At 46.8% G+C, this 25,461-nt stretch overlaps 2 protein-coding genes and 3 pseudogenes across 2 annotated transcripts; 3 read left to right on the forward strand and 2 right to left on the reverse strand.

Annotated features, from left to right (window-relative positions):
- Positions 1 to 2,554: 2,554 nt before the first annotated feature.
- LOC127230508 (ATP synthase F(0) complex subunit C1, mitochondrial-like) lies at positions 2,555 to 2,965 on the forward strand (annotated as a pseudogene).
- A 2,877-nt stretch (positions 2,966 to 5,842) lies between these two features.
- On the reverse strand, positions 5,843 to 7,183 carry LOC127230058 (putative uncharacterized protein MSANTD5). Its single transcript, XM_051195175.1, has 4 exons — positions 7,144 to 7,183; positions 6,779 to 6,873; positions 6,383 to 6,689; positions 5,843 to 6,084 (listed from the first exon to the last, which is right to left on the reverse strand). The coding sequence occupies exons 1-4, from the start codon at positions 7,181 to 7,183 to the stop codon at positions 5,843 to 5,845; spliced, it is 684 nt and encodes a 227-aa protein (XP_051051132.1).
- Positions 7,184 to 11,519: 4,336 nt separating this feature from the next.
- LOC127230509 (ATP synthase F(0) complex subunit C1, mitochondrial-like) lies at positions 11,520 to 11,948 on the forward strand (annotated as a pseudogene).
- Positions 11,949 to 14,775: 2,827 nt separating this feature from the next.
- LOC127230059 (putative uncharacterized protein MSANTD5) lies at positions 14,776 to 25,106 on the reverse strand. The gene is made up of 4 exons (XM_051195176.1): positions 25,067 to 25,106; positions 24,307 to 24,612; positions 15,376 to 15,681; positions 14,776 to 15,077 (listed from the first exon to the last, which is right to left on the reverse strand). The coding sequence occupies exons 1-4, from the start codon at positions 25,104 to 25,106 to the stop codon at positions 14,776 to 14,778; spliced, it is 954 nt and encodes a 317-aa protein (XP_051051133.1).
- Positions 20,511 to 20,920, forward strand: LOC127230510 (ATP synthase F(0) complex subunit C1, mitochondrial-like; annotated as a pseudogene).
- Positions 25,107 to 25,461: the final 355 nt, after the last annotated feature.

Here is a 25,461-nt window from a genome sequence, read left to right on the forward strand (position 1 = left end):
CTCCATTAAAAGCTATCAAACAAGCGCAGGAAACATAGGCAAATAGTTTCAATGTCTTCTTTGAAGCAGCTTTTTGGTTTTTCATAGCACATTTATTAAATATCTTCACTTCATGTAAACTGTGATTGAAACCTGAGATGTACAGAAAGTTTGGAACTTCTCTATCAAAGGGCCAAAAAGAGAAATAGTGAAGGAGGCTAAGAGATCATCAGGAAGCATGGCCCGAGGAAGAGACAGGAATGGTGAACACTGGGGCCTTCTATATGGAGGCGACACTGGATGGGCCCAGTTTGTGCAAAACTGTCACAACTCAACACGTGTGTCAAGGACGCTTCTCTCGCCTACAGAAGCATGAGAGTTGCCTCAGCTAGCTCAGTGTTTGTCACCTAGTCGGACAAGAGCCCTCTCCAGAAAGAATGGCCCTGACACAGGCATGGCCTGTTATTTACTTTATGGATTATAAGATGATTTAACACAGTGGCAAAATACACCTAGAAAGGAGCAACTTATGTGAATTTAGGTTTGGGCTGGGAGGTCACCACACCCTGAAGAACTGTATTTATGGGTAGAGTCATCGGCGAGGGTGAGGACAACTGGTCTACCCCTTGAGATGTGCTCTTTCCACGCTGTGTTCACTTTAATGCAAGGGATCTCACAGGACCACGTGGACAATGCCATAACCAGTGAAAGGAAGCATCATTCTCAAGTCTAGGGAAAAGAGTCATTATTTTACTTGGTGGGTTTTCTTGTTGTGAGTGAGGATCTTGAGACAGTAACTCTCATATCCCAAGATACAGTGAAACCCTCTTTGTAGACAAGAATGAGCATGAATCCCTGCTCAATTTCCCTTGGTTTGCCTGTTGCTAGGATGATCTACTCACTCCTGTCATATCATAGTACAGGGCTCATGGAAAGAACAAAGTTGGCAAGAGACTTTAAGGTGGATTTTAATCACCAGGACAAGAGTAATTCACCAGGCCAGGCCTAGAATGAAGAGCTCCTACCTATGGAATTGCGATTCCCTGGATCCCTGAGCCTACAATTCCTCCAGTAGTACCCGATGACCTTGTACCCCTCTTATCCCTTTCCCCGGTGATCTGATCTCTGCCCACCCACAGACACAGCATCTGTGCAAAGTACCATGAAAAACAGTTATGATGTGAGCCCCCTATAAGAAGATCCTTGATAGGTAGCCAATATCCCAAGAAATCTCTCTTTTGGTTTTTGTTTTGTTTTGTTTTCAGATGTTGATTTCCGGAGGTTTCTAGCATGACTTAATACACTTATCATCACTGACAATGGCTATGTGTGGTGTGCTAGAGTTCCCTACAATAACTGAAATTTAGCATTATTCTTTCCCTATACGTGTGTGTGTATGTCTTTTAGTCAGGGTTTTCTACATTCACCAACATTAGGGGACATATACACATATGTGAGTGAGTGAGTGAGTGAGTGTGTGTCTTTCTGCGTGTCATTTTTTAGACAGGCTGCTGTCAAAATCATGTGATCCCTAGATGTGAATGGAAAGTAGGAGAATGTAGAGTTTACTTGGCCATTTGGGCCGGGTTGTCTCAGCTATTCATCTGTATATGCTGAAACTGGATAAGTAGGTCCAATATCACTGAAGGAATAGATGTACTGCCAGGTTCAGGCCAAACAGACATGAAAATAGGAATCGATCCTCATTTGATTGAGTTTATATTGGTTTCCAGCTGAAGCTGAGAGCCTGATTAAAGATGTGCCTTTCCTTTTCAGGATTTGGATTAAAGGCGTGTCTTGTCCCACTTACAGGCCTTGATCTAAAGCCTGTGTCTTCCCAGCTCAGTATAGGGATCAAAGGGGAGTCCTTCAATTCTGAATTTGTAATTCATTTGGAATAAAGTCAAATTTACAACTACGAGGAGTCAACAGTGTGTGTGTGTGTGCGGGGGTGGGGGAGGGTTCGTATTCCTGTGTTTATGTGTGTTTGTCTATGTGCCTGTCTCTTGGTATAATGTGTATGTTTATGGATGTAGATATGTGTAAGTGTGTGTATGTGTATATATCCGGTTTGACAAGAACCACATAAAGGCAGCTAATCCAACAATGGCTGCCTATGGACAGAAGGTCCGAGGATCCAGTAGTCGTTGTTCCCCGAGGAGGAATGTCTCAACTGCTCTTTAGTATTTGTCACATCTCAAAGAAGTAGACTCTAAGACAGTGTTTCTCACCTTTCAAATGTGAAAATCTTTCATGCGGCTCCTCATGTTATGTTGATTCTTAATCCTACACCTTTTCATTGCTGCTTCATAACTGTGTATTTGCTACCATTGTGAAATATAAAGTATATAAGTGTATTTTGCCATATTTTAGAACATAATTGTCTTTTCACCTCATGAGGGGTTCCCAAACACTGGGTGTCAAACATCTCTCTAATGCCACCCAAGGGATGGATTTGCCATCCCGGGCCATACCTCGTAGGCAAAAGAGAGAAACTTTGTGTCAGTCACCTTGAGCAGCTGGAGTGCCTGAGCCGAGCAGGGGCTGCAGGGGAGTGGGGGGTGCAGATTGGAAAATGCAGACCACCAAGGCACTGCTCTTTACTCCAGGTCGGATCCGCTCCTGTACCAGGGGTCTAATCAGACCTGTGTCTGCCTCCCCTCCTGAGTAGGACAGAGGCCCTGTCTAAACAGCCTTCCAGTAGCAGCTCCCCTACTCCAGGGGGCCAGACGGGAATTGCAGACCAGTGTTGTGTCCCTGGACATTGACACAGCTGCCAAGGCTATTGGTGCTGGGGCTGCCACAGTTGGTATGGCTGGCTCAGGGACGGGCATTTGAACAGTGTTTGCTAGCTTGATTACTGGCTATGCCAGGAAGCCATCTCTCAGGCAACAGCTCTTCTCCTATGCCGTTCTGAGCTTAGCCCTGTGAGGCCATGGGGCTCTTCTGTTTGATGGTAGCCTTCCTCATCCTCTTCGCCATGTGAGTTGAGGCTCCATGGGGTCAGCCAGCCATCCATGCTGCTTGGACTCCAGGCCAGGCCTGGTGCTGGAGTGTGCTAACTTTTACCATTAAACAATTTTTGTCAAAAAAACAAAACAGAGGTAAGAGTGAAGGGGAGAGAGAGAGAGAGAGAGAGAGAGAGAGAGAGAGAGAGAGAGAGAGAGACATTGTCCTTCAGGTCCATTCACACATTTCCATTATGAAATCTGGCCCATGTGAGAGGTGTGACATTTCCCTTCAATACACCTGGACTAAATGAGTGTCTCATACCTTGTTGTAGAAATGGCTTCTGTAGCAGGGAAGACACACCATGAGCAAGGCAACCCTTATGAGCAAGGAAATCCCTTAGTGGGGTGTCTCACTTAGTGGTCAATGGGTTTAGTCCATTGTCACCATGGTGACATACAAACCTGCATGTTGCTGGCTACAACTTGGTCAAAGACAACAGAGAACGAACTGTGACGTTCAGCTAAGCATAAGCACAACAGACTCCAAAGCCTGCCCCCACAGTGACACACTTCCTTCAACAAGACCACACCTCTCAATGGAGGCAGAGGCTAAGAGATTATGGGGAAAATTACATTCAACCTACCACAAACCTCAATCATCCTCATAAGAAGTGAAACTTCCCCCATCCAGAGGACAGACCCCCATCGAGGAGATGCCCAGCCATTTGGGGATTTTAACTACTGGTAGATGTAGTCAAGTACACCATAATTCCACCCCTTTTCAATTTGATACACAATTAGGTCACCTTATGACATGCTGAAGTCCAAAACATTAACCAGCTCATACCTACATGAAAAGAGTCATTGTATGAAATAACTCTAATGTGTTTATGTATAATGGCCATAGAACTATACGGCCAAGAATGACAACAACATTATATACTTAAGGAGATCATAGTTGGCCCTGACGTATTACAAATGTGACCCCTAAGATGCAAAAGCATTATTTGAGACCTAGATCAAAGGATCAGCAGCCCATAATTCACACCACCAGAGGAGATTCACATAAAGTCCCTCACAGAACGGGGAAGGGACAAGTCCCCCAGAGCACAGGGGAAGTGGGGGGGGGGCAGCAAATGGAGAAAGAATTAGGAGAAAACAAGGGGTAGGAAAGGAAAACATGTGTGTCCAGGAAGATTGAACCCGGTTAGGAATAGAAGACAGGAGACAGACGAGAGAGAGAGAGAGAGAGAGAGAGAGAGAGAGAGAGAGAGAGAGAGAGATCATAAAAGAGGGAGCCAATAATGGTTGAAGATAAAATTGAACCCAAAGAAAGGTCTAGAGAAATACAAGACTGCTGCCAACTAACAATCTGAGTTTCTGTGGATAGGCTACCATAAATGCCCTTCCCGGAGAGTGAGATCAACAACTAACTTCTCCATGGAGCCCTCAACTAATGCCTGATGGAAACAGGAGCAAACACCCATACATAAACCCTGAGTGGAAGTAGAACCCAGATGCAGATGGAGAGGACAAGACCAGCTGGCAGAAACACAAAGAGACAGATTACCTGAACAAGGAGGAGCTAAAGGGCCACCAGACTGATAGCTGGGAAGCCAGCAGGGGACTGACTCAGGCCCCCCTGAATATGGGTCTCAGCCAGAAGGACTGAACAGTCTAAGGGACCTCAGACAGTGGAGCCAGGAAGTATCCCTGGTGCACAAAAGGACCTTGAGAACACATCCCCCAAGGAGGGATAACTGCCTTAATCTAGAGTCAGGACAGAAGCCCTAGTCCCTACTTCACATGACCTGTCAGATCTACATGACCCCAACTGGATGGCATTCCCCTACATATGGAATTGGGGTGAGGGGATGGGAGGGGAGGGTGGTTAGAGTGCATGTGAGAGGGCAGAGAGGGTAATGGGGAGGGAGGAAGGGAGGGAGGGCCGGAGGGGAGAGAGGGAGAGAGGGAGAGGGAACTGGGATCGACATGTAAAATAATAAATTAAATTTAAAAAAATGCTTTGACTCCAAAATTTAAGTTCAAGGACAAGTTACTGGGGATAAGGACTTCTATTTTTGTTTCCACAGAAAATGAAAAGATGTGGATTCCTTCCAGACTAATGTGGTTTGATCAAGCCACACCACCTGAAACAGAGTACCTACCAGGTGATCCTACATTCAAAACAGCTGGACAACGCAGCCTTACAGACTACAGCCAGGATTTCTGGGTCTTCTTCAAATCCCCTTGACAGCGCCCCTTACCAGCAAGAAGTAGTTTGGAAAGAACGACGCCCAAATTCCCAAATATTGTCTATAAATGTTTGCTTTCATTTAAATCAACTTGGTTATATAAAAGAAATAAAAAAAAATGCAAAAGCATTTTCAATTCACACTGGATGACAATGTCGCTGGTGGACATTATTTTATATCTGATTCTTAACTGTGATAGCTTCCCCTTCATCTGAGTAAAACCACTTCTATACCCATATCCGTATCATCTCAGTCTGGTTTCCCTTGCACACTGGGCAACGGGAGGCTTGGAAACAAAGACTTTGAGTTCTACAGCTGAAGGGCTACAGAATGGAAACTCTGATGAGGTACTGTCCATCAGAGAGACATGCAGATGTGGTACAGGAGTCTGAGTACAAGAGTCCCATGCAGAAAGAGAGTACTAGAATCAACCTCCTCCAAGCCCCCATCCCCTGCTGCTCTATCCTCATGGCCCACACTGAAATGACAAGGATGAGGCGGGAGTGATTTTATTGACCTTTATTTGATTCCACCTTTGTCTGCATATAGGAGGCAGACAAAGATGCGTACACATACAACACATAGGGTCCTCGTGTTTCTAGAGAAAACACAGCAATCTCCACTGAATTCCCTGAGGGCCTTGGGTGTCATCAGGAGTCAAGCACTGTTGGTTGACACTGGAGTCTCTAGGACGGGAGCAGGAAGGGGTTGTGCAGCCGAAAAGAAGGCTGGATGGCCGGAATGCCCACAAGACATCATAGACCATTGGTAGCCTTGAAGCCTTGGAGAAGGTGCAGGTAAGCCATAATGGCAAGGCTGGTACGGGGCAGATGGTATCACCATTGGAAGTTGAGGGTCCATCGGATACAGGGGGTAACCAGCTCCATATTTGGGAGGCCCTGCCAAGAGAAGAAACTCAGTGAGATCATGAGCATGGCACCACAGTTGGCCCTATTCACCCTCAGCAACTGCCTGGCTCCCGTCTCTCGGTCTGCTATGAACAAGTCCCAATTCCATTGCCTGGGGTGAAAGACAAGGTCAGACACACAGGGCACAGACTTTCCCACCATGGGCCACGGAAGCTGTAGGAATGGGGCTTGCCTGCATCCTGTGCTATCCCCAGTGGGTGCCCACCACAGAGAGGCCAGCTGATTCCACACTCAAGGGCATTCCCTGGACCGTCCCCAAGAAACTTACCTGGGAAATAGCTTCCCTGGGGTCTATGGCCCAGGATCCTATACAGGGCCTCGGCATACGGAGAAAACAAGGGTTCTGTCCTGGGTCTCTCGCTACATAGTTTCCTGTGCAGATACTGCAGACTGACCAGCAGGTCGAAACAGCTTTGCCATGACTTCTTCAGGCCCCTGTGAAAGAGTCGCTGGCAAAGAGCCCTGGTCTTCTTGTGAATTTTTCTGCCTGGGTGGCCTATTTCCGCTTCTACTACTTCCCACTCCTGCAGGAAGATCCTGATGTCAGGGTCAGTCCATCTGCTCCGGGGAAGGCCCTGCAAGGACAGGAAGGGGGTCACTATTGTGAACACAGCATGCAGGTGTACCGCTGAACTCTTCCTGGGAAATCTTCCTGCTCACTCACTAGCCACGAGTCCCCTAACTCACTCCAGGACTTGGCATCCACCCTGACCGCAGTGCCAAGCAATGTCCTCCCTCGGGATGAGTAGGTACCCTCGCCTTTGGAGATTAAACATCAGAACAGGAGGGGCAGTCGCGGGCCTAGCTGACTGGGGACGCTGTCCCTGTATACACTGACAGCCACCGTTCCACCTATCATTTTGGAGACTCTGTGCAGCTGGGGAGATGGCCAGCTACCTGGCACCACTGGCTGTCCCTCTCTGTCCATCACAGCTGTCCCCATCTTGACTCATGCATAGACCAGTAAGTCACTGAAAAAACACACCGTCTAGAAGGATTTGGATTTAGCACAGGTTTGCATACAAGTACCTGAGAGTGTTGGCCCTTGCTGCTGCACACTCTGCTCCATCCTAGCTTCTCCTCTGCTGTTTCTCAAACTTGTCAATTGGGGTTCTTTTCTCTGTTCACAAATGAATAAATAAATTATTAATCATTTTCATGCAACTTTCTAAGCTGTCCCTGCATCAAGGAACCAACCCCTCGCAACAGCATCCAATCAAAAGACTCCACATTCCTCACCTACAGGTGCTGGTACATACATTCTCACCTAATGGGAAGCTTGGTCATCAAATTGGACCAAGCAATGCCTCCAGTGAAGCCTGAGGTGCCCCCTGTGGAAGGGACAGATAAGAAACAGAAGGGCCTGTCCTTTGACAGGACCTCACCCATTCTCTCCTGCTCACATTCTACCCCCAAATCTTCTGCATTATCCTGCTGCTAAAATACCTCTAGAGTCTCCTGATGAACCCCAGCTGGTTGTCCGGACATATACAGGTTATCAGAGGAAAGATGTCAACCCACAATTTTTCATCTGCTATCGCATGGCATGGGTGTTTGGCCGGTAGCTATAATCCTGGCTCTTTCACAAGAGGACAGGGAGATTCTACACTTCAGGGTAATCCTTGACTACACAGTAGGTTGTGGGCAAGCCTCGGACAAAGAAGAATCTGCCTTGAGGCAGAGGTGCTGCCCGCCTTTAATCCCAGCACTCGGGAGTCAGACCCTGGTTGACCTCTGTGAACTCAAGCACATCCATGTCCACAGAGCAAGTTCCAGGACAGCCAAGGCTGCGCCACAGAGAAAACATCCCACAAACCCCCTAACAAGAAACACACACACACACACACACATACACAATAAGTGGGATTGGAGATAGTTTAGCAGTTAAGTGCATTGGCAGTTATTTCACAGGGCCTGATTTCACTTCTCAGTAACCACATGGAGGCTTGCAGCCATTTATAATGGGATCTGATGCCCTCTTCTGGGAAGCAAAAAGTCTAAAAAACAAAACAAAACAAAAAAGAAAAACAAAAAACAACAACAACACAAAAAGGCCTGTCGGTGTCACATGCCTTTAATCCCAGCACTCAGGAGGCAGAGACTGGCAGATCTCTGTGAGTATGAGGACAGCATTGTCTACAGGACTAGTTCCAAGACAGCCTCCAAAGCTACAGAGAATCCCTGTCTTTTAAAAACGGAACAAAACAAACAAACAAACAAAAAAACAATCTGCCAAGACAAACATAAAAAAACAAATAATCCCAAGAAAACAAGGATCACTGGCTTTTGTAATTGCAGAAATGTGTTCCCGTTTAAGGCAGTTACCCACGTTTCCTTGCCTGTACAATGAACAGAGAACCAACACCTCCAATGGGGCATACTACTACTCCTGGTTCATTTCACCTCACTCCATGTGGAGTGGAGAAGCATGCCAGAGACACAGTTTAAGGCTATAAACCTCCTGGGATGGATTGAAAAACAAACATTCCAGCCATCCTCCAGAAAACACCAGACTGGATGACCTGGACCTTACGTACATTTTCCCTTCTGAGCTCTCTTGTGGTCCACAGAATCAGGAAACCAGTGTTCTGTAGGTGCTGCTGGGTGCCACAGAGTCTGGAGTGTGCAGTGTGGAGGGAGGGTTCTGTTCACTGCCCGAGCTCCAAGAGGTCTGGGAACCCGATGGAGATCTGACCCTTTATAAAGCTCTTGGTAGGCTCGAATCTGGCCACGCCTGACTAGATTCCAGGGTGTGTCAACAGAGTATAACAGCAGCTTTGCATCCCATCTCAGGAGGCTGAGACAGGAGGGATGCCCAAGTTTCTAGCATTCTTAGGTTAGACCTCCTTGAGAACCACACAGTCTCCATTAAAAGCTATCAAACAAGCGCAGGAAACATAGGCAAATAGTTTCAATGTCTTCTTTGAAGCAGCTTTTTGGTTTTTCATAGCACATTTATTAAATATCTTCACTTCATGTAAACTGTGATTGAAACCTGAGATGTACAGAAAGTTTGGAACTTCTCTATCAAAGGGCCAAAAAGAGAAATAGTGAAGGAGGCTAAGAGATCATCAGGAAGCATGGCCCGAGGAAGAGACAGGAATGGTGAACACTGGGGCCTTCTATATGGAGGCGACACTGGATGGGCCCAGTTTGTGCAAAACTGTCACAACTCAACACGTGTGTCAAGGACGCTTCTCTCGCCTACAGAAGCATGAGAGTTGCCTCAGCTAGCTCAGTGTTTGTCACCTAGTCGGACAAGAGCCCTCTCCAGAAAGAATGGCCCTGACACAGGCATGGCCTGTTATTTACTTTATGGATTATAAGATGATTTAACACAGTGGCAAAATACACCTAGAAAGGAGCAACTTATGTGAATTTAGGTTTGGGCTGGGAGGTCACCACACCCTGAAGAACTGTATTTATGGGTAGAGTCATCGGCGAGGGTGAGGACAACTGGTCTACCCCTTGAGATGTGCTCTTTCCACGCTGTGTTCACTTTAATGCAAGGGATCTCACAGGACCACGTGGACAATGCCATAACCAGTGAAAGGAAGCATCATTCTCAAGTCTAGGGAAAAGAGTCATTATTTTACTTGGTGGGTTTTCTTGTTGTGAGTGAGGATCTTGAGACAGTAACTCTCATATCCCAAGATACAGTGAAACCCTCTTTGTAGACAAGAATGAGCATGAATCCCTGCTCAATTTCCCTTGGTTTGCCTGTTGCTAGGATGATCTACTCACTCCTGTCATATCATAGTACAGGGCTCATGGAAAGAACAAAGTTGGCAAGAGACTTTAAGGTGGATTTTAATCACCAGGACAAGAGTAATTCACCAGGCCAGGCCTAGAATGAAGAGCTCCTACCTATGGAATTGCGATTCCCTGGATCCCTGAGCCTACAATTCCTCCAGTAGTACCCGATGACCTTGTACCCCTCTTATCCCTTTCCCCGGTGATCTGATCTCTGCCCACCCACAGACACAGCATCTGTGCAAAGTACCATGAAAAACAGTTATGATGTGAGCCCCCTATAAGAAGATCCTTGATAGGTAGCCAATATCCCAAGAAATCTCTCTTTTGGTTTTTGTTTTGTTTTGTTTTCAGATGTTGATTTCCGGAGGTTTCTAGCATGACTTAATACACTTATCATCACTGACAATGGCTATGTGTGGTGTGCTAGAGTTCCCTACAATAACTGAAATTTAGCATTATTCTTTCCCTATACGTGTGTGTGTATGTCTTTTAGTCAGGGTTTTCTACATTCACCAACATTAGGGGACATATACACATATGTGAGTGAGTGAGTGAGTGAGTGTGTGTCTTTCTGCGTGTCATTTTTTAGACAGGCTGCTGTCAAAATCATGTGATCCCTAGATGTGAATGGAAAGTAGGAGAATGTAGAGTTTACTTGGCCATTTGGGCCGGGTTGTCTCAGCTATTCATCTGTATATGCTGAAACTGGATAAGTAGGTCCAATATCACTGAAGGAATAGATGTACTGCCAGGTTCAGGCCAAACAGACATGAAAATAGGAATCGATCCTCATTTGATTGAGTTTATATTGGTTTCCAGCTGAAGCTGAGAGCCTGATTAAAGGTGTGCCTTTCCTTTTCAGGATTTGGATTAAAGGCGTGTCTTGTCCCACTTACAGGCCTTGATCTAAAGCCTGTGTCTTCCCAGCTCAGTATAGGGATCAAAGGGGAGTCCTTCAATTCTGAATTTGTAATTCATTTGGAATAAAGTCAAATTTACAACTACGAGGAGTCAACAGGTGTGTGTGTGTGTGCGGGGGTGGGGGAGGGTTCGTATTCCTGTGTTTATGTGTGTTTGTCTATGTGCCTGTCTCTTGGTATAATGTGTATGTTTATGGATGTAGATATGTGTAAGTGTGTGTATGTGTATGTGTATATATCCGGTTTGACAAGAACCACATAAAGGCAGCTAATCCAACAATGGCTGCCTATGGACAGAAGGTCCGAGGATCCAGTAGTCGTTGTTCCCCGAGGAGGAATGTCTCAACTGCTCTTTAGTATTTGTCACATCTCAAAGAAGTAGACTCTAAGACAGTGTTTCTCACCTTTCAAATGTGAAAATCTTTCATGCGGCTCCTCATGTTATGTTGATTCTTAATCCTACACCTTTTCATTGCTGCTTCATAACTGTGTATTTGCTACCATTGTGAAATATAAAGTATATAAGTGTATTTTGCCATATTTTAGAACATAATTGTCTTTTCACCTCATGAGGGGTTCGCAAACACTGGGTGTCAAACATCTCTCTAATGCCACCCAAGGGATGGATTTGCCATCCCGGGCCATACCTCGTAGGCAAAAGAGAGAAACTTTGGGTCAGTCACCTTGAGCAGCTGGAGTGCCTGAGCCGAGCAGGGGCTGCAGGGGAGTGGGGGTGCAGATTGGAAAATGCAGACCACCAAGGCACTGCTCTTTACTCCAGGTCGGATCCACTCCTGTACCAGGGGTCTAATCAGACCTGTGTCTGTCTCCCCTCCTGAGTAGGACAGAGGCCCTGTCTAAACAGCCTTCCAGTAGCAGCTCCCCTACTCCAGGGGGCCAGACGGGAATTGCAGACCAGTGTTGTGTCCCTGGACATTGACACAGCTGCCAAGGCTATTGGTGCTGGGGCTGCCACAGTTGGTATGGCTGGCTCAGGGACGGGCATTTGAACAGTGTTTGCTAGCTTGATTACTGGCTATGCCAGGAAGCCATCTCTCAGGCAACAGCTCTTCTCCTATGCCGTTCTGAGCTTAGCCCTGTGAGGCCATGGGGCTCTTCTGTTTGATGGTAGCCTTCCTCATCCTCTTCGCCATGTGAGTTGAGGCTCCATGGGGTCAGCCAGCCATCCATGCTGCTTGGACTCCAGGCCAGGCCTGGTGCTGGAGTGTGCTAACTTTTACCATTAAACATTTTTTGTCAAAAAAACAAAACAGAGGTAAGAGTGAAGGGGAGAGAGAGAGAGAGAGAGAGAGAGAGAGAGAGAGAGAGAGAGAGAGAGAGAGACTTTGTCCTTCAGGTCCATTCACACATTTCCATTATGAAATCTGGCCCATGTTAGAGGTGTGACATTTCCCCTCAATACACCTGGACTAAATGAGTGTCTCATACCTTGTTGTAGAAATGGCTTCTGTAGCAGGGAAGACACACCATGAGCAAGGCAACCCTTATGAGCAAGGAAATCCCTTAGTGGGGTGTCTCACTTAGTGGTCAATGGGTTTAGTCCATTGTCACCATGGTGACATACAAACCTGCATGTTGCTGGCTACAACTTGGTCAAAGACAACAGAGAACGAACTGTGACGTTCAGCTAAGCATAAGCACAACAGACTCCAAAGCCTGCCCCCACAGTGACACACTTCCTTCAACAAGACCACACCTCTCAATGGAGGCAGAGGCTAAGAGATTATGGGGAAAATTACATTCAACCTACCACAAACCTCAATCATCCTCATAAGAAGTGAAACTTCCCCCATCCAGAGGACAGACCCCCATCGAGGAGATGCCCAGCCATTTGGGGATTTTAACTACTGGTAGATGTAGTCAAGTACACCATAATTCCACCCCTTTTCAATTTGATACACAATTAGGTCACCTTATGACATGCTGAAGTCCAAAACATTAACCAGCTCATACCTACATGAAAAGAGTCATTGTATGAAATAACTCTAATGTGTTTATGTATAATGGCCATAGAACTATACGGCCAAGAATGACAACAACATTATATACTTAAGGAGATCATAGTTGGCCCTGACGTATTACAAATGTGACCCCTAAGATGCAAAAGCATTATTTGAGACCTAGATCAAAGGATCAGCAGCCCATAATTCACACCACCAGAGGAGATTCACATAAAGTCCCTCACAGAACGGGGAAGGGACAAGTCCCCCAGAGCACAGGGGGAAGTGGGGGGGGCAGCAAATGGAGAAAGAATTAGGAGAAAACAAGGGGTAGGAAAGGGAAAACATGTGTGTCCAGGAAGATTGAACCCGGTTAGGAATAGAAGACAGGAGACAGAGAGGAGAGAGAGAGAGAGAGAGAGAGAGAGAGAGAGAGAGAGAGAGAGAGAGAGAGATCATAAAAGAGGGAGCCAATAATGGTTGAAGATAAAATTGAACCCAAAGAAAAGTCTAGAGAAATACAAGACTGCTGCCAACTAACAATCTGAGTTTCCGTGGATAGGCTACCATAAATGCCCTTCCCGGAGAGTGAGATCAACAACTAACTTCTCCATGGAGCCCTCAACTATTGCCTGATGGAAACAGGAGCAAACACCCATACATAAACCCTGAGTGGAAGTAGAACCCAGATGCAGATGGAGAGGACAAGACCAGCTGGCAGAAACACAAAGAGACAGCTTACCTGAACAAGGAGGAGCTAACGGGCCACCAGACTGATAGCTGGGAAGCCAGCAGGGGACTGACTCAGGCCCCCCCTGAATATGGGTCTCAGCCAGAAGGACTGAACAGTCTAAGGGACCTCAGACAGTGGAGCCAGGAAGTATCCCTGGTGCACAAAAGGACCTTGAGAACACATCCCCCAAGGAGGGATAACTGCCTTAATCTAGAGTCAGGACAGAAGCCCTAGTCCCTACTTCACATGACCTGTCAGATCTACATGACCCCAACTGGATGGCATTCCCCTACATATGGAATTGGGGTGAGGGGATGGGAGGGGGAGGGTGGTTAGAGTGCATGTGAGAGGGCAGAGAGGGTAATGGGGAGGGAGGAAGGGAGGGAGGGCCGGGGGGGTGGGAGAGAGGGAGAGGGAACTGGGATCGACATGTAAAATAATAAATTAAATTAAAAAAAAATGCTTTGACTCCAAAATTTAAGTTCAAGGACAAGTTACTGGGGATAAGGACTTCTATTTTTGTTTCCACAGAAAATGAAAAGATGTGGATTCCTTCCAGACTAATGTGGTTTGATCAAGCCACACCACCTGAAACAGAGTACCTACCAGGTGATCCTACATTCAAAACAGCTGGACAACGCAGCCTTACAGACTACAGCCAGGATTTCTGGGTCTTCTTCAAATCCCCTTGACAGCGCCCCTTGCCAGCAAGAAGTAGTTTGGAAAGAACGACGCCCAAATTCCCAAATATTGTCTATAAATGTTTGCTTTCATTTAAATCAACTTGGTTATATAAAAGAAATAAAAAAAAATGCAAAAGCATTTTCAATTCACACTGGATGACAATGTCGCTGGTGGACATTATTTTATATCTGATTCTTAACTGTGATAGCTTCCCCTTCATCTGAGTAAAACCACTTCTATACCCATATCCGTATCATCTCAGTCTGGTTTCCCTTGCACACTGGGCAACGGGAGGCTTGGAAACAAAGACTTTGAGTTCTACAGCTGAAGGGCTACAGAATGGAAACTCTGATGAGGTACTGTCCATCAGAGAGACATGCAGATGTGGTACAGGAGTCTGAGTACAAGAGTCCCATGCAGAAAGAGAGTACTAGAATCAACCTCCTCCAAGCCCCCATCCCCTGCTGCTCTATCCTCATGGCCCACACTGAAATGACAAGGATGAGGCGGGAGTGATTTTATTGACCTTTATTTGATTCCACCTTTGTCTGCATATAGGAGGCAGACAAAGATGCGTACACATACAACACATAGGGTCCTCGTGTTTCTAGAGAAAACACAGCAATCTCCACTGAATTCCCTGAGGGCCTTGGGTGTCATCAGGAGTCAAGCACTGTTGGTTGACACTGGAGTCTCTAGGACGTGAGCAGGAAGGGGTTGTGCAGCCGAAAAGGAAGGCTGGATGGCCGGAATGCCCACAAGACATCATAGACCATTGGTAGCCTTGAAGCCTTGGAGAAGGTGCAGGAAAGCCATAATGGCAAGGCTGGTACGGGGCAGATGGTATCACCATTGGAAGTTGAGGGTCCATCGGATACAGGGGATAACCAGCTCCATATTTGGGAGGCCCTGCCAAGAGAAGAAACTCAGTGAGATCATGAGCATGGCACCACAGTTGGCCCTATTCACCCTCAGCAACTGCCTGGCTCCCGTCTCTCGGTCTGCTATGAACAAGTCCCAATTCCATTGCCTGGGGTGAAAGACAAGGTCAGACACACAGGGCACAGACTTTCCCACCATGGGCCACGGAAGCTGTAGGAATGGGGCTTGCCTGCATCCTGTGCTATCCCCAGTGGGTGCCCACCACAGAGAGGCCAGCTGATTCCACACTCAAGGGCATTCCCTGGACCGTCCCCAAGAAACTTACCTGGGAAATAGCTTCCCTGGGGTCTATGGCCCAGGATCCTATACAGGGCCTCGGCATACGGAGAAAACAAGGGTTCTGTCCTGGGTCTCTCGCTACATAGTTTCCTGTGCAGATACTGCAGACTGACCAGCAGGTCGAAACAGCTTTGCCATGACTTCTTCAGGCCCCTGTGAAAGAGTCGCTGGCAAAGAGCCCTGGTCTTCTTGTGAATTTTTCTGCCTGGGTGGCCTATTTCCGCTTCTACCACTTCCCACTCCTGCAGGAAGATCCTGATGTCAGGGTCAGTCCATCTGCTCCGGGAAGGCCCTGCAAGGACAGGAAGGGGGTCACTATTGTGAACACAGCATGCAGGTGTACCGCTGAACTCTTCCTGGGAAATCTTCCTGCTCACACACTAGCCACGAGTCCCCTAACTCACTCCAGGACTTGGCATCCACCCTGACCGCAGTGCCAAGCAATGTCCTCCCTCGGGATGAGTAGGTACCCTCGCCTTTGGAGATTAAACATCAGAACAGGAGGGGCAGTCGCGGGCCTAGCTGACTGGGGACACTGTCCCTGTATACACTGACAGCCACCGTTCCACCTATCATTTTGGAGACTCTGTGCAGCTGGGGGAGATGGCCAGCTACCTGGCACCACTGGCTGTCCCTCTCTGTCCATCACAGCTGTCCCCATCTTGACTCATGCATAGACCAGTAAGTCACTGAAAAAACACACCGTCTAGAAGGATTTGGATTTAGCACAGGTTTGCATACAAGTACCTGAGAGTGTTGGCCCTTGCTGCTGCACACTCTGCTCCATCCTAGCTTCTCCTCTGCTGTTTCTCAAACTTGTCAATTGGGGTTCTTTTCTCTGTTCACAAATGAATAAATAAATTATTAATCATTTTCATGTAACTTTCTAAGCTGTCCCTGCATCAAGGAACCAACCCCTCGCAACAGCATCCAATCAAAAGACTCCACATTCCTCACCTACAGGTGCTGGTACATACATTCTCACCTAATGGGAAGCTTGGTCATCAAATTGGACCAAGCAATGCCTCCAGTGAAGCCTGAGGTGCCCCCTGTGGAAGGGACAGATAAGAAACAGAAGGGCCTGTCCTTTGACAGGACCTCACCCATTCTCTCCTGCTCACATTCTACCCCCAAATCTTCTGCATTATCCTACTGCTAAAATACCTCTAGAGTCTCCTGATGAACCCCAGCTGGTTGTCCGGACATATACAGGTTATCAGAGGAAAGATGTCAACCCACAATTTTTCATCTGCTATCGCATGGCATGGGTGTTTGGCCGGCAGCTATAATCCTGGCTCTTTCACAAGAGGACAGGGAGATTCTACACTTCAGGGTCATCCTTGACTACACAGTAGGTTGTGGGCAAGCCTCGGACAAAAAAGAATCTGCCTTGAGGCAGAGGTGCTGCCCGCCTTTAATCCCAGCACTCGGGAGTCAGACCCTGGCTGACCTCTGTGAACTCAAGAACATCCATGTCCACAGAGCAAGTTCCAGGACAGCCAAGGCTGCGCCACAGAGAAAACATCCCTCAAACCCCCTAACAAGCAAACACACACACACACACACACACATACACAATAAGTGGGATTGGAGATAGTTTAGCAGTTAAGTGCATTGGCAGTTATTTCACAGGGCCTGATTTCACTTCTCAGTAACCACATGGAGGCTTGCAGCCATTTATAATGGGATCTGATGCCCTCTTCTGGGAAGCAAAAAGTCTAAAAAACAAAACAAAACAAAAAAGAAAAACAAAAGACAACAACAACACAAAAAGGCCTGTCGTTGGTGTCACATGCCTTTAATCCCAGCACTCAGGAGGCAGAGACTGGCAGATCTCTGTGAGTATGAGGACAGCATTGTCTACAGGACTAGTTCCAAGACAGCCTCCAAAGCTACAGAGAAACCCTGTCTTTTAAAAACGGAACAAAACAAACAAACAAACAAAAAAAAAAACAAAAACAATCTGCCAAGACAAACATAAAAAAACAAATAATCCCAAGAAAACAAGGATCACTAGCTTTTCTAATTGCAGAAATGTGTCCCCGTTTAAGGCAGTTACCCACGTTTCCTTGCCTGTACAATGAACAGAGAACCAACACCTCCAATGGGGCATACTACTACTCCTGGTTCATTTCACCTCACTCCATGTGGAGTGGAGAAGCATGCCAGAGACTCAGTTTAAGGCTATAAACCTCCTGGGATGGATTGAAAACCAAACATTCCAGCCATCCTCCAGAAAACACCAGACTGGACGTACATGTTCCCTTCTGAGCTCTCTTGTGGTCCACAGAATCAGGAAACCAGTGTTCTGTAGGTGCTGCTGGGTGCCACAGAGTCTGGAGTGTGCAGTGTGGAGGGAGGGTTCTGTTCACTGCCCGAGCTCCAAGAGGTCTGGGAACCCGATGGAGATCTGACCCTTTATAAAGCTCTTGGTAGGCTCGAATCTGGCCACGCCTGACTAGATTCCAGGGTGTGTCAACAGAGTATAACAGCAGCTTTGCATCCCATCTCAGGAGGCTGAGACAGGAGGGATGCCCAAGTTTCTAGCATTCTTAGGTTAGACCTCCTTGAGAACCACACAGTCTCCATTAAAAGCTATCAAACAAGCGCAGAAAACATAGGCAAATAGTTTCAATGTCTTCTTTGAAGCAGCTTTTTGGTTTTTCATAGCACATTTATTAAATATCTTCACTTCATGTAAACTGTGATTGAAACCTGAGATGTACAGAAAGTTTGGAACTTCTCTATCAAAGGGCCAAAAAGAGAAATAGTGAAGGAGGCTAAGAGATCATCAGGAAGCATGGCCCGAGGAAGAGACAGGAATGGTGAACACTGGGGCCTTCTATATGGAGGCGACACTGGATGGGCCCAGTTTGTGCAAAACTGTCACAACTCAACACGTGTGTCAAGGATGCTTCTCTCGCCTACAGAAGCATGAGAGTTGCCTCAGCTAGCTCAGTGTTTGTCACCTAGTCGGACAAGAGCCCTCTCCAGAAAGAATGGCCCTGACACAGGCATGGCCTGTTATTTACTTTATGGATTATAAGATGATTTAACACAGTGGCAAAATACACCTAGAAAGGAGCAACTTATGTGAATTTAGGTTTGGGCTGGGGAGGTCACCACACCCTGAAGAACTGTATTTATGGGTAGAGTCATCGGCGAGGGTGAGGACAACTGGTCTACCCCTTGTGATGTGCTCTTTCCACGCTGTGTTCACTTTAATGCAAGGGATCTCACAGGACCACGTGGACAATGCCATAACCAGTGAAAGGAAGCATCATTCTCAAGTCTAGGGAAAAGAGTCATTATTTTACTTGGTGGGTTTTCTTGTTGTGAGTGAGGATCTTGAGACAGTAACTCTCATATCCCAAGATACAGTGAAACCCTCTTTGTAGACAAGAATGAGCATGAATCCCTGCTCAATTTCCCTTGGTTTGCCTGTTGCTAGGATAATCTACTCACTCCTGTCATATCATAGTACAGGGCTCATGGAAAGAACAAAGTTGGCAAGAGACTTTAAGGTGGATTTTAATCACCAGGACAAGAGAAATTCATCAGGCCAGGCCTAGAATGAAGAGGTCCTACCTATGGAATTGCGATTCCCTGGATCCCTGAGCCTACAATTCCTACAGTAGTACCCGATGACCTTGTACCCCTCTTATCCCTTTCCCTGGTGATCTGATCTCTGCCCATCCACAGACACAGCATCGGTGCAAAGTACCATGAAAAACAGTTATGATGTGAGCCCCCTATAAGAAGATCCTTGATAGGTAGCCAATATCCCAAGAAATCTCTCTATTGGTTTTTGCTTTGTTTTGTTTTCAGATGTTGACTTCCGGAGGTTTCTAGCATGACTTAATACACTTATCATCACTGACAATGGTTATGTGTGGTGTGCTAGAGTTCCCTACAATAACTGAAATTTAGCATTATTCTTTCCCTGTACGTGTGTGTGTATGTCTTTTAGTCAGGGTTCTCTACATTCACAAATTTTAGGGGACATATACACATATGTGAATGAGTGAGTGTGTGTGTCTTTGTGCGTGTCATTTTTTTGACAGGCTGCTGTCAAAATTATGTGATCCCTAGATGTGAATGGAAAGTAGGAGAATGTAGAGTTTACTTGGCCATTTGGGCCTGGTTGTATCAGCTATTCATCTGTATATGCTGAAACTGGATAAGTAGGTCCAATATCACTGAAGGAATAGATGTACTGCCAGGTTCAGGCCAAACAGACATGAAAATAGGAATCGATCCTCATTTGATTGAGTTTATATTGGTTTCCAGCTGAAGCTGAGAGCCTGATTAAAGGTGTGCCTTTCCTTTTCAGGATTTGGATTAAAGGCGTGTCTTGTCCCACTTACAGGCCTTGATCTAAAGCCTGTGTCTTCCCAGCTCAGTATAGGGATCAAAGGGAAGTCCTTCAATTCTGAATTTGTAATTCATTTGGAATAAAGTCAAATTTACAACTACGAGGAGTCAACAGGTGTGTGTGTGTGTGCGGGGGTGGGGGGAGGGTTCGTATTCCTGTGTTTATGTGTGTTTGTCTATGTGCCTGTCTCTTGGTATAATGTGTATGTTTATGGATGTAGATATGTGTAAGTGTGTGTATGTGTATATATCCTGTTTGACAAGAACCACATAAAGGCAGCTAATCCAACAATGGCTGCCTATGGACAGAAGGTCTGAGAATCCAGTAGTCGTTGTTCCCCGAGGAGGAATGTCTCAACTGCTCTTTAGTATTTGTCACATCTGAAAGAAGTAGACTCTAAGACAGTGTTTCTCACCTTTCAAATGTGAAAATCTTTCATGCGGCTCCTCATGTTATGTTGATTCTTAATCCTACACCTTTTCATTGCTGCTTCATAACTGTGTATTTGCTACCATTGTGAAATATAAAGTATATAAGTGTATTTTGCCATAATTGTCTTTTCACCTCATGAGGGGTTCCCAAACACTGGGTGTCAAACATCTCTCTAATGCCACCCAAGGGATGGATTTGCCATCCCGGGCCATACCTCGTAGGCAAAAGAGAGAAACTTTGTGTCAGTCACCTAGAGCAGCTGGAGTGCCTGAGCCGAGCAGGGGCTGCAGGGGAGTGGGGGTGCAGATTGGAAAATGCAGACCACCAAGGGACTGCTCTTTACTCCAGGTCGGATCCACTCCTGTACCAGGGGTCTAATCAGACCTGTGTCTGTCTCCCTCCTGAGTAGGACAGAGGCCCTGTCTAAACAGCCTTCCAGTAGCAGCTCCCCTACTCCAGGGGGCCAGACGGGAATTGCAGACCAGTGTTGTGTCCCTGGACATTGACACAGCTGCCAAGGCTATTGGTGCTGGGGCTGCCACAGTTGGTATGGCTGGCTCAGGGACGGGCATTTGAACAGTGTTTGCTAGCTTGATTACTGGCTATGCCAGGAAGCCATCTCTCAGGCAACAGCTCTTCTCCTATGCCGTTCTGAGCTTAGCCCTGTGAGGCCATGGGGCTCTTCTGTTTGATGGTAGCCTTCCTCATCCTCTTCGCCATGTGAGTTGAGGCTCCATGGGGTCAGCCAGCCATCCATGCTGCTTGGACTCCAGGCCAGGCCTGGTGCTGGAGTGTGCTAACTTTTACCATTAAACAATTTTTGTCAAAAAAAAAAAAACAGAGAAAAGAGTGAGAGAGAGAGAGAGAGAGAGAGAGAGAGAGAGAGAGAGAGAGAGAGAGAGACTTTGTCCTTCAGGTCCATTCATACATTTCCATTATGAAATCTGGCCCATGTTAGAGGTGTGACATTTCCCCTCAATACACCTGGACTAAATGAGTGTCTCATACCTTGTTGTAGAAATGGCTTCTGTAGCAGGGAAGACACACCATGAGCAAGGCAACCCTTATGAGCAAGGAAATCCCTTAGTGGGGTGTCTCACTTAGTGGTCAATGGGTTTAGTCCATTGTCACCATGGTGACATACAAACCTGCATGTTGCTGGCTACAACATGGTCAAAGACAACAGAGAACGAACTGTGACGTTCACCTAAGCATAAGCACAACAGACTCCAAAGCCTGCCCCCACAGTGACACACTTCCTTCAACAAGACCACACCTCTCAATGGAGGCAGAGGCTAAGAGATTATGGGGAAAATTACATTCAACCTACCACAAACCTCAATCATCCTCATAAGAAGTGAAACTTCCCCCATCCAGAGGACAGACCCCCATCAAGGAGATGCCCAGCCATTTGGGGATTTTAACTACTGGTAGATGTAGTCAAGTACACAGGCAACAATCGCCACCATAATTCCACTCCTTTTCAATTTGATACACAATTAGGTCACCTTATGACATGCTGAAGTCCAAAACATTAACCAGCTCATACCTACATGAAAAGAGTCATTGTATGAAATAACTCTAATGTGTTTATGTATAATGGCCATAGAACTATACGGCCAAGAATGACAACAACATTATATACTTAAGGAGATCATAGTTGGCCCTGACGTATTACAAATGTGCCCCCTAAGATGCAAAAGCATTATTTGAGACCTAGATCAAAGGATCAGCAGCCTATAATTCACACCACCAGAGGAGATTCACATAAAGTCCCCCAGAGCACAGGGGAAGTGGGGGGGCAGCAAATGGAGAAAGAATTAGGAGAAAACAAGGGGTAGGAAAGGAAAACATGTGCGTCCAGGAAGATTGAACCCGGTTAGGAATAGAAGACAGGAGAGAGAGAGAGACAGAGAGAGAGAGAGAGAGAGAGAGAGAGAGAGAGAGAGAGAGAGAACATAAAAGAGGGAGCCAATAATGGTTGAAGATAAAATTGAACCCAAAGAAAGGTCTAGAGAAATACAAGACTGCTGCCAACTAACAATCTGAGCTACCATAAATGCCCTTCCTAGAGAGTGAGATCAACAACTAACTTCTCCATGGAGCCCTCAACTAATGCCTGATGGAAACAGGAGCAAACACCCATACATAAACCCTGAGTGGAAGTAGAACCCAGATGCAGATGGAGAGGACAAGACCAACTGGCAGAAACACAAAGAGACAGATTACCTGAACAAGGAGGAGCTAACGGGCCACCAGACTGATAGCTGGGAAGCCAGCAGGGGACTGACTCAGGCCCCCCTGAATATGGGTCTCAGCCAGAAGGACTGAACAGTCTAAGGGACCTCAGACAGTGGAGCCAGGAAGTATCCCTGGTGCACAAAAGGACCTTGAGAACACATCCCCCCAAGGAGGGATAACTGCCTTAATCTAGAGTCAGGACAGAAGCCCTAGTCCCTACTTCACATGACCTGTCAGATCTACATGACCCCAACTGGATGGCATTCCCCTACATATGGAATTGGGGTGAGGGGATGGGAGGGGAGGGTGGTTAGAGTGCATGTGAGAGGGCAGAGAGGGTAGTAGGGAGGGAGGAAGGGAGGGAGGGCCGGAGGGAGAGAGGGAGAGAGGGAGAGGGAACTGGGATCGACATGTAAAATAATAAATTAAATTAAAAAAAATGCTTTGACTCCAAAATTTAAGTTCAAGGACAAGTTACTGGGGATAAGGACTTCTATTTTTGTTTCCACAGAAAATGAAAAGATGTGGATTCCTTCCAGACTAATGTGGTTTGATCAAGCCACACCACCTGAAACAGAGTACCTACCAGGTGATCCTACATTCAAAACAGCTGGACAACGCAGCCTTACAGACTACAGCCAGGATTTCTGGGTCTTCTTCAAATCCCCTTGACAGCGCCCCTTACCAGCAAGAAATAGTTTGGAAAGAACGATGCCCAAATTCCCAAATATTGTCTATAAATGTTTGTTTTCATTTAAATCAACTTGGTTATATAAAAGAACTAAAAAAATGCAAAAGCATTTTCAATTCACACTGGATGACAATGTCGCTGGTGGACATTATTTTATATCTGATTCTTAACTGTGATAGCTTCCCCTTCATCTGAGTAAAACCACTTCTATACCCATATCCGTATCATCTCAGTCTGGTTTCCCTTGCACACTGGGCAACGGGAGGCTTGGAAACAAAGACTTTGAGTTCTACAGCTGAAGGGCTACAGAATGGAAACTCTGATGAGGTACTGTCCATCAGAGAGACATGCAGATGTGGTACAGGAGTCTGAGTACAAGAGTCCCATGCAGAAAGAGGGTACTAGAATCAACCTCCTCCAAGCCCCCATCCCCTGCTGCTCTATCCTCATGGCCCACACTGAAATGACAAGGATGAGGCGGGAGTGATTTTATTGACCTTTATTTGATTCCACCTTTGTCTGCATATAGGAGGCAGACAAAGATGCGTACACATACAACACATAGGGTCCTCGTGTTTCTAGAGAAAACACAGCAATCTCCACTGAATTCCCTGAGGGCCTTGGGTGTCATCAGGAGTCAAGCACTGTTGGTTGACACTGGAGTCTCTAGGACGGGAGCAGGAAGGGGTTGTGCAGCCGAAAAGGAAGGCTGGATGGCCGGAATGCCCACAAGACATCATAGACCATTGGTAGCCTTGAAGCCTTGGAGAAGGTGCAGGAAAGCCATAATGGCAAGGCTGGTACGGGGCAGATGGTATCACCATTGGAAGTTGAGGGTCCATCGGATACAGGGGGTAACCAGCTCCATATTTGGGAGGCCCTGCCAAGAGAAGAAACTCAGTGAGATCATGAGCATGGCACCACAGTTGGCCCTATTCACCCTCAGCAACTGCCTGGCTCCCGTCTCTCGGTCTGCTATGAACAAGTCCCAATTCCATTGCCTGGGGTGAAAGACAAGGTCAGACACACAGGGCACAGACTTTCCCACCATGGGCCACGGAAGCTGTAGGAATGGGGCTTGCCTGCATCCTGTGCTATCCCCAGTGGGTGCCCACCACAGAGAGGCCAGCTGATTCCACACTCAAGGGCATTCCCTGGACCGTCCCCAAGAAACTTACCTGGGAAATAGCTTCCCTGGGGTCTATGGCCCAGGATCCTATACAGGGCCTCGGCATACGGAGAAAACAAGGGTTCTGTCCTGGGTCTCTCGCTACATAGTTTCCTGTGCAGATACTGCAGACTGACCAGCAGGTCGAAACAGCTTTGCCATGACTTCTTCAGGCCCCTGTGAAAGAGTCCCTGGCAAAGAGCCCTGGTCTTCTTGTGAATTTTTCTGCCTGGGTGGCCTATTTCCGCTTCTACTACTTCCCACTCCTGCAGGAAGATCCTGATGTCAGGGTCAGTCCATCTGCTCCTGGAAGGCCCTGCAAGGACAGGAAGGGGGTCACTATTGTGAACACAGCATGCAGGTGTACCGCTGAACTCTTCCTGGGAAATCTTCCTGCTCACTCACTAGCCACGAGTCCCCTAACTCACTCCAGGACTTGGCATCCACCCTGACCGCAGTGCCAAGCAATGTCCTCCCTCGGGATGAGTAGGTACCCTCGCCTTTGGAGATTAAACATCAGAACAGGAGGGGCAGTCGCGGGCCTAGCTGACTGGGGACGCTGTCCCTGTATACACTGACTGCCACCGTTCCACGTATCATTTTGGAGACTCTGGGCAGCTGGGGAGATGGCCAGCTATCTGGCACCACTGGCTGTCCCTCTCTGTCCATCACAGCTGTCCCCATCTTGACTCATGCATAGACCCGTAAGTCACTGAAAAAACACACCGACTAGAAGGATTTGGATTTAGCACAGGTTTGCACACAAGTACCTGAGAGTGTTGGTCCTTGCTGCTGCACACTCTGCTCCATCCTAGCTTCTCCTCTGCTGTTTCTCAAACTTGTCAATTGGAGTTCTTTTCTCCCTTCACATGTGAACAAATGACATATTTAATTTTTTTTTTCTTTTTGTGTGCTCTAGGTTTCTCTGTCTCTCAGCTCTGTCTGCATTAAAGGACTACAACTTGCAGCATCAGCCAAACCATGGACAAGTCTTTCTTCATCTCACCTAATGGTAAGCTAGGTCATCAAATTGGAGCTGGAATATTCTCCAGTGAAGCCTGAAGTGCCCCCTGTAGAAGGGCCAGTTAAGAAACAGAAGGACCTGTCCTTTGACAGGACCTCACCCATTCTCTCCAGATCACATTCTACTCAAATGTCCTCTCTA

Source organism: Phodopus roborovskii, unplaced genomic scaffold, assembly GCF_943737965.1.
Source record: "Phodopus roborovskii unplaced genomic scaffold, PHOROB, whole genome shotgun sequence".
In the NCBI taxonomy this organism is placed as follows: domain Eukaryota; kingdom Metazoa; phylum Chordata; class Mammalia; order Rodentia; family Cricetidae; genus Phodopus; species Phodopus roborovskii.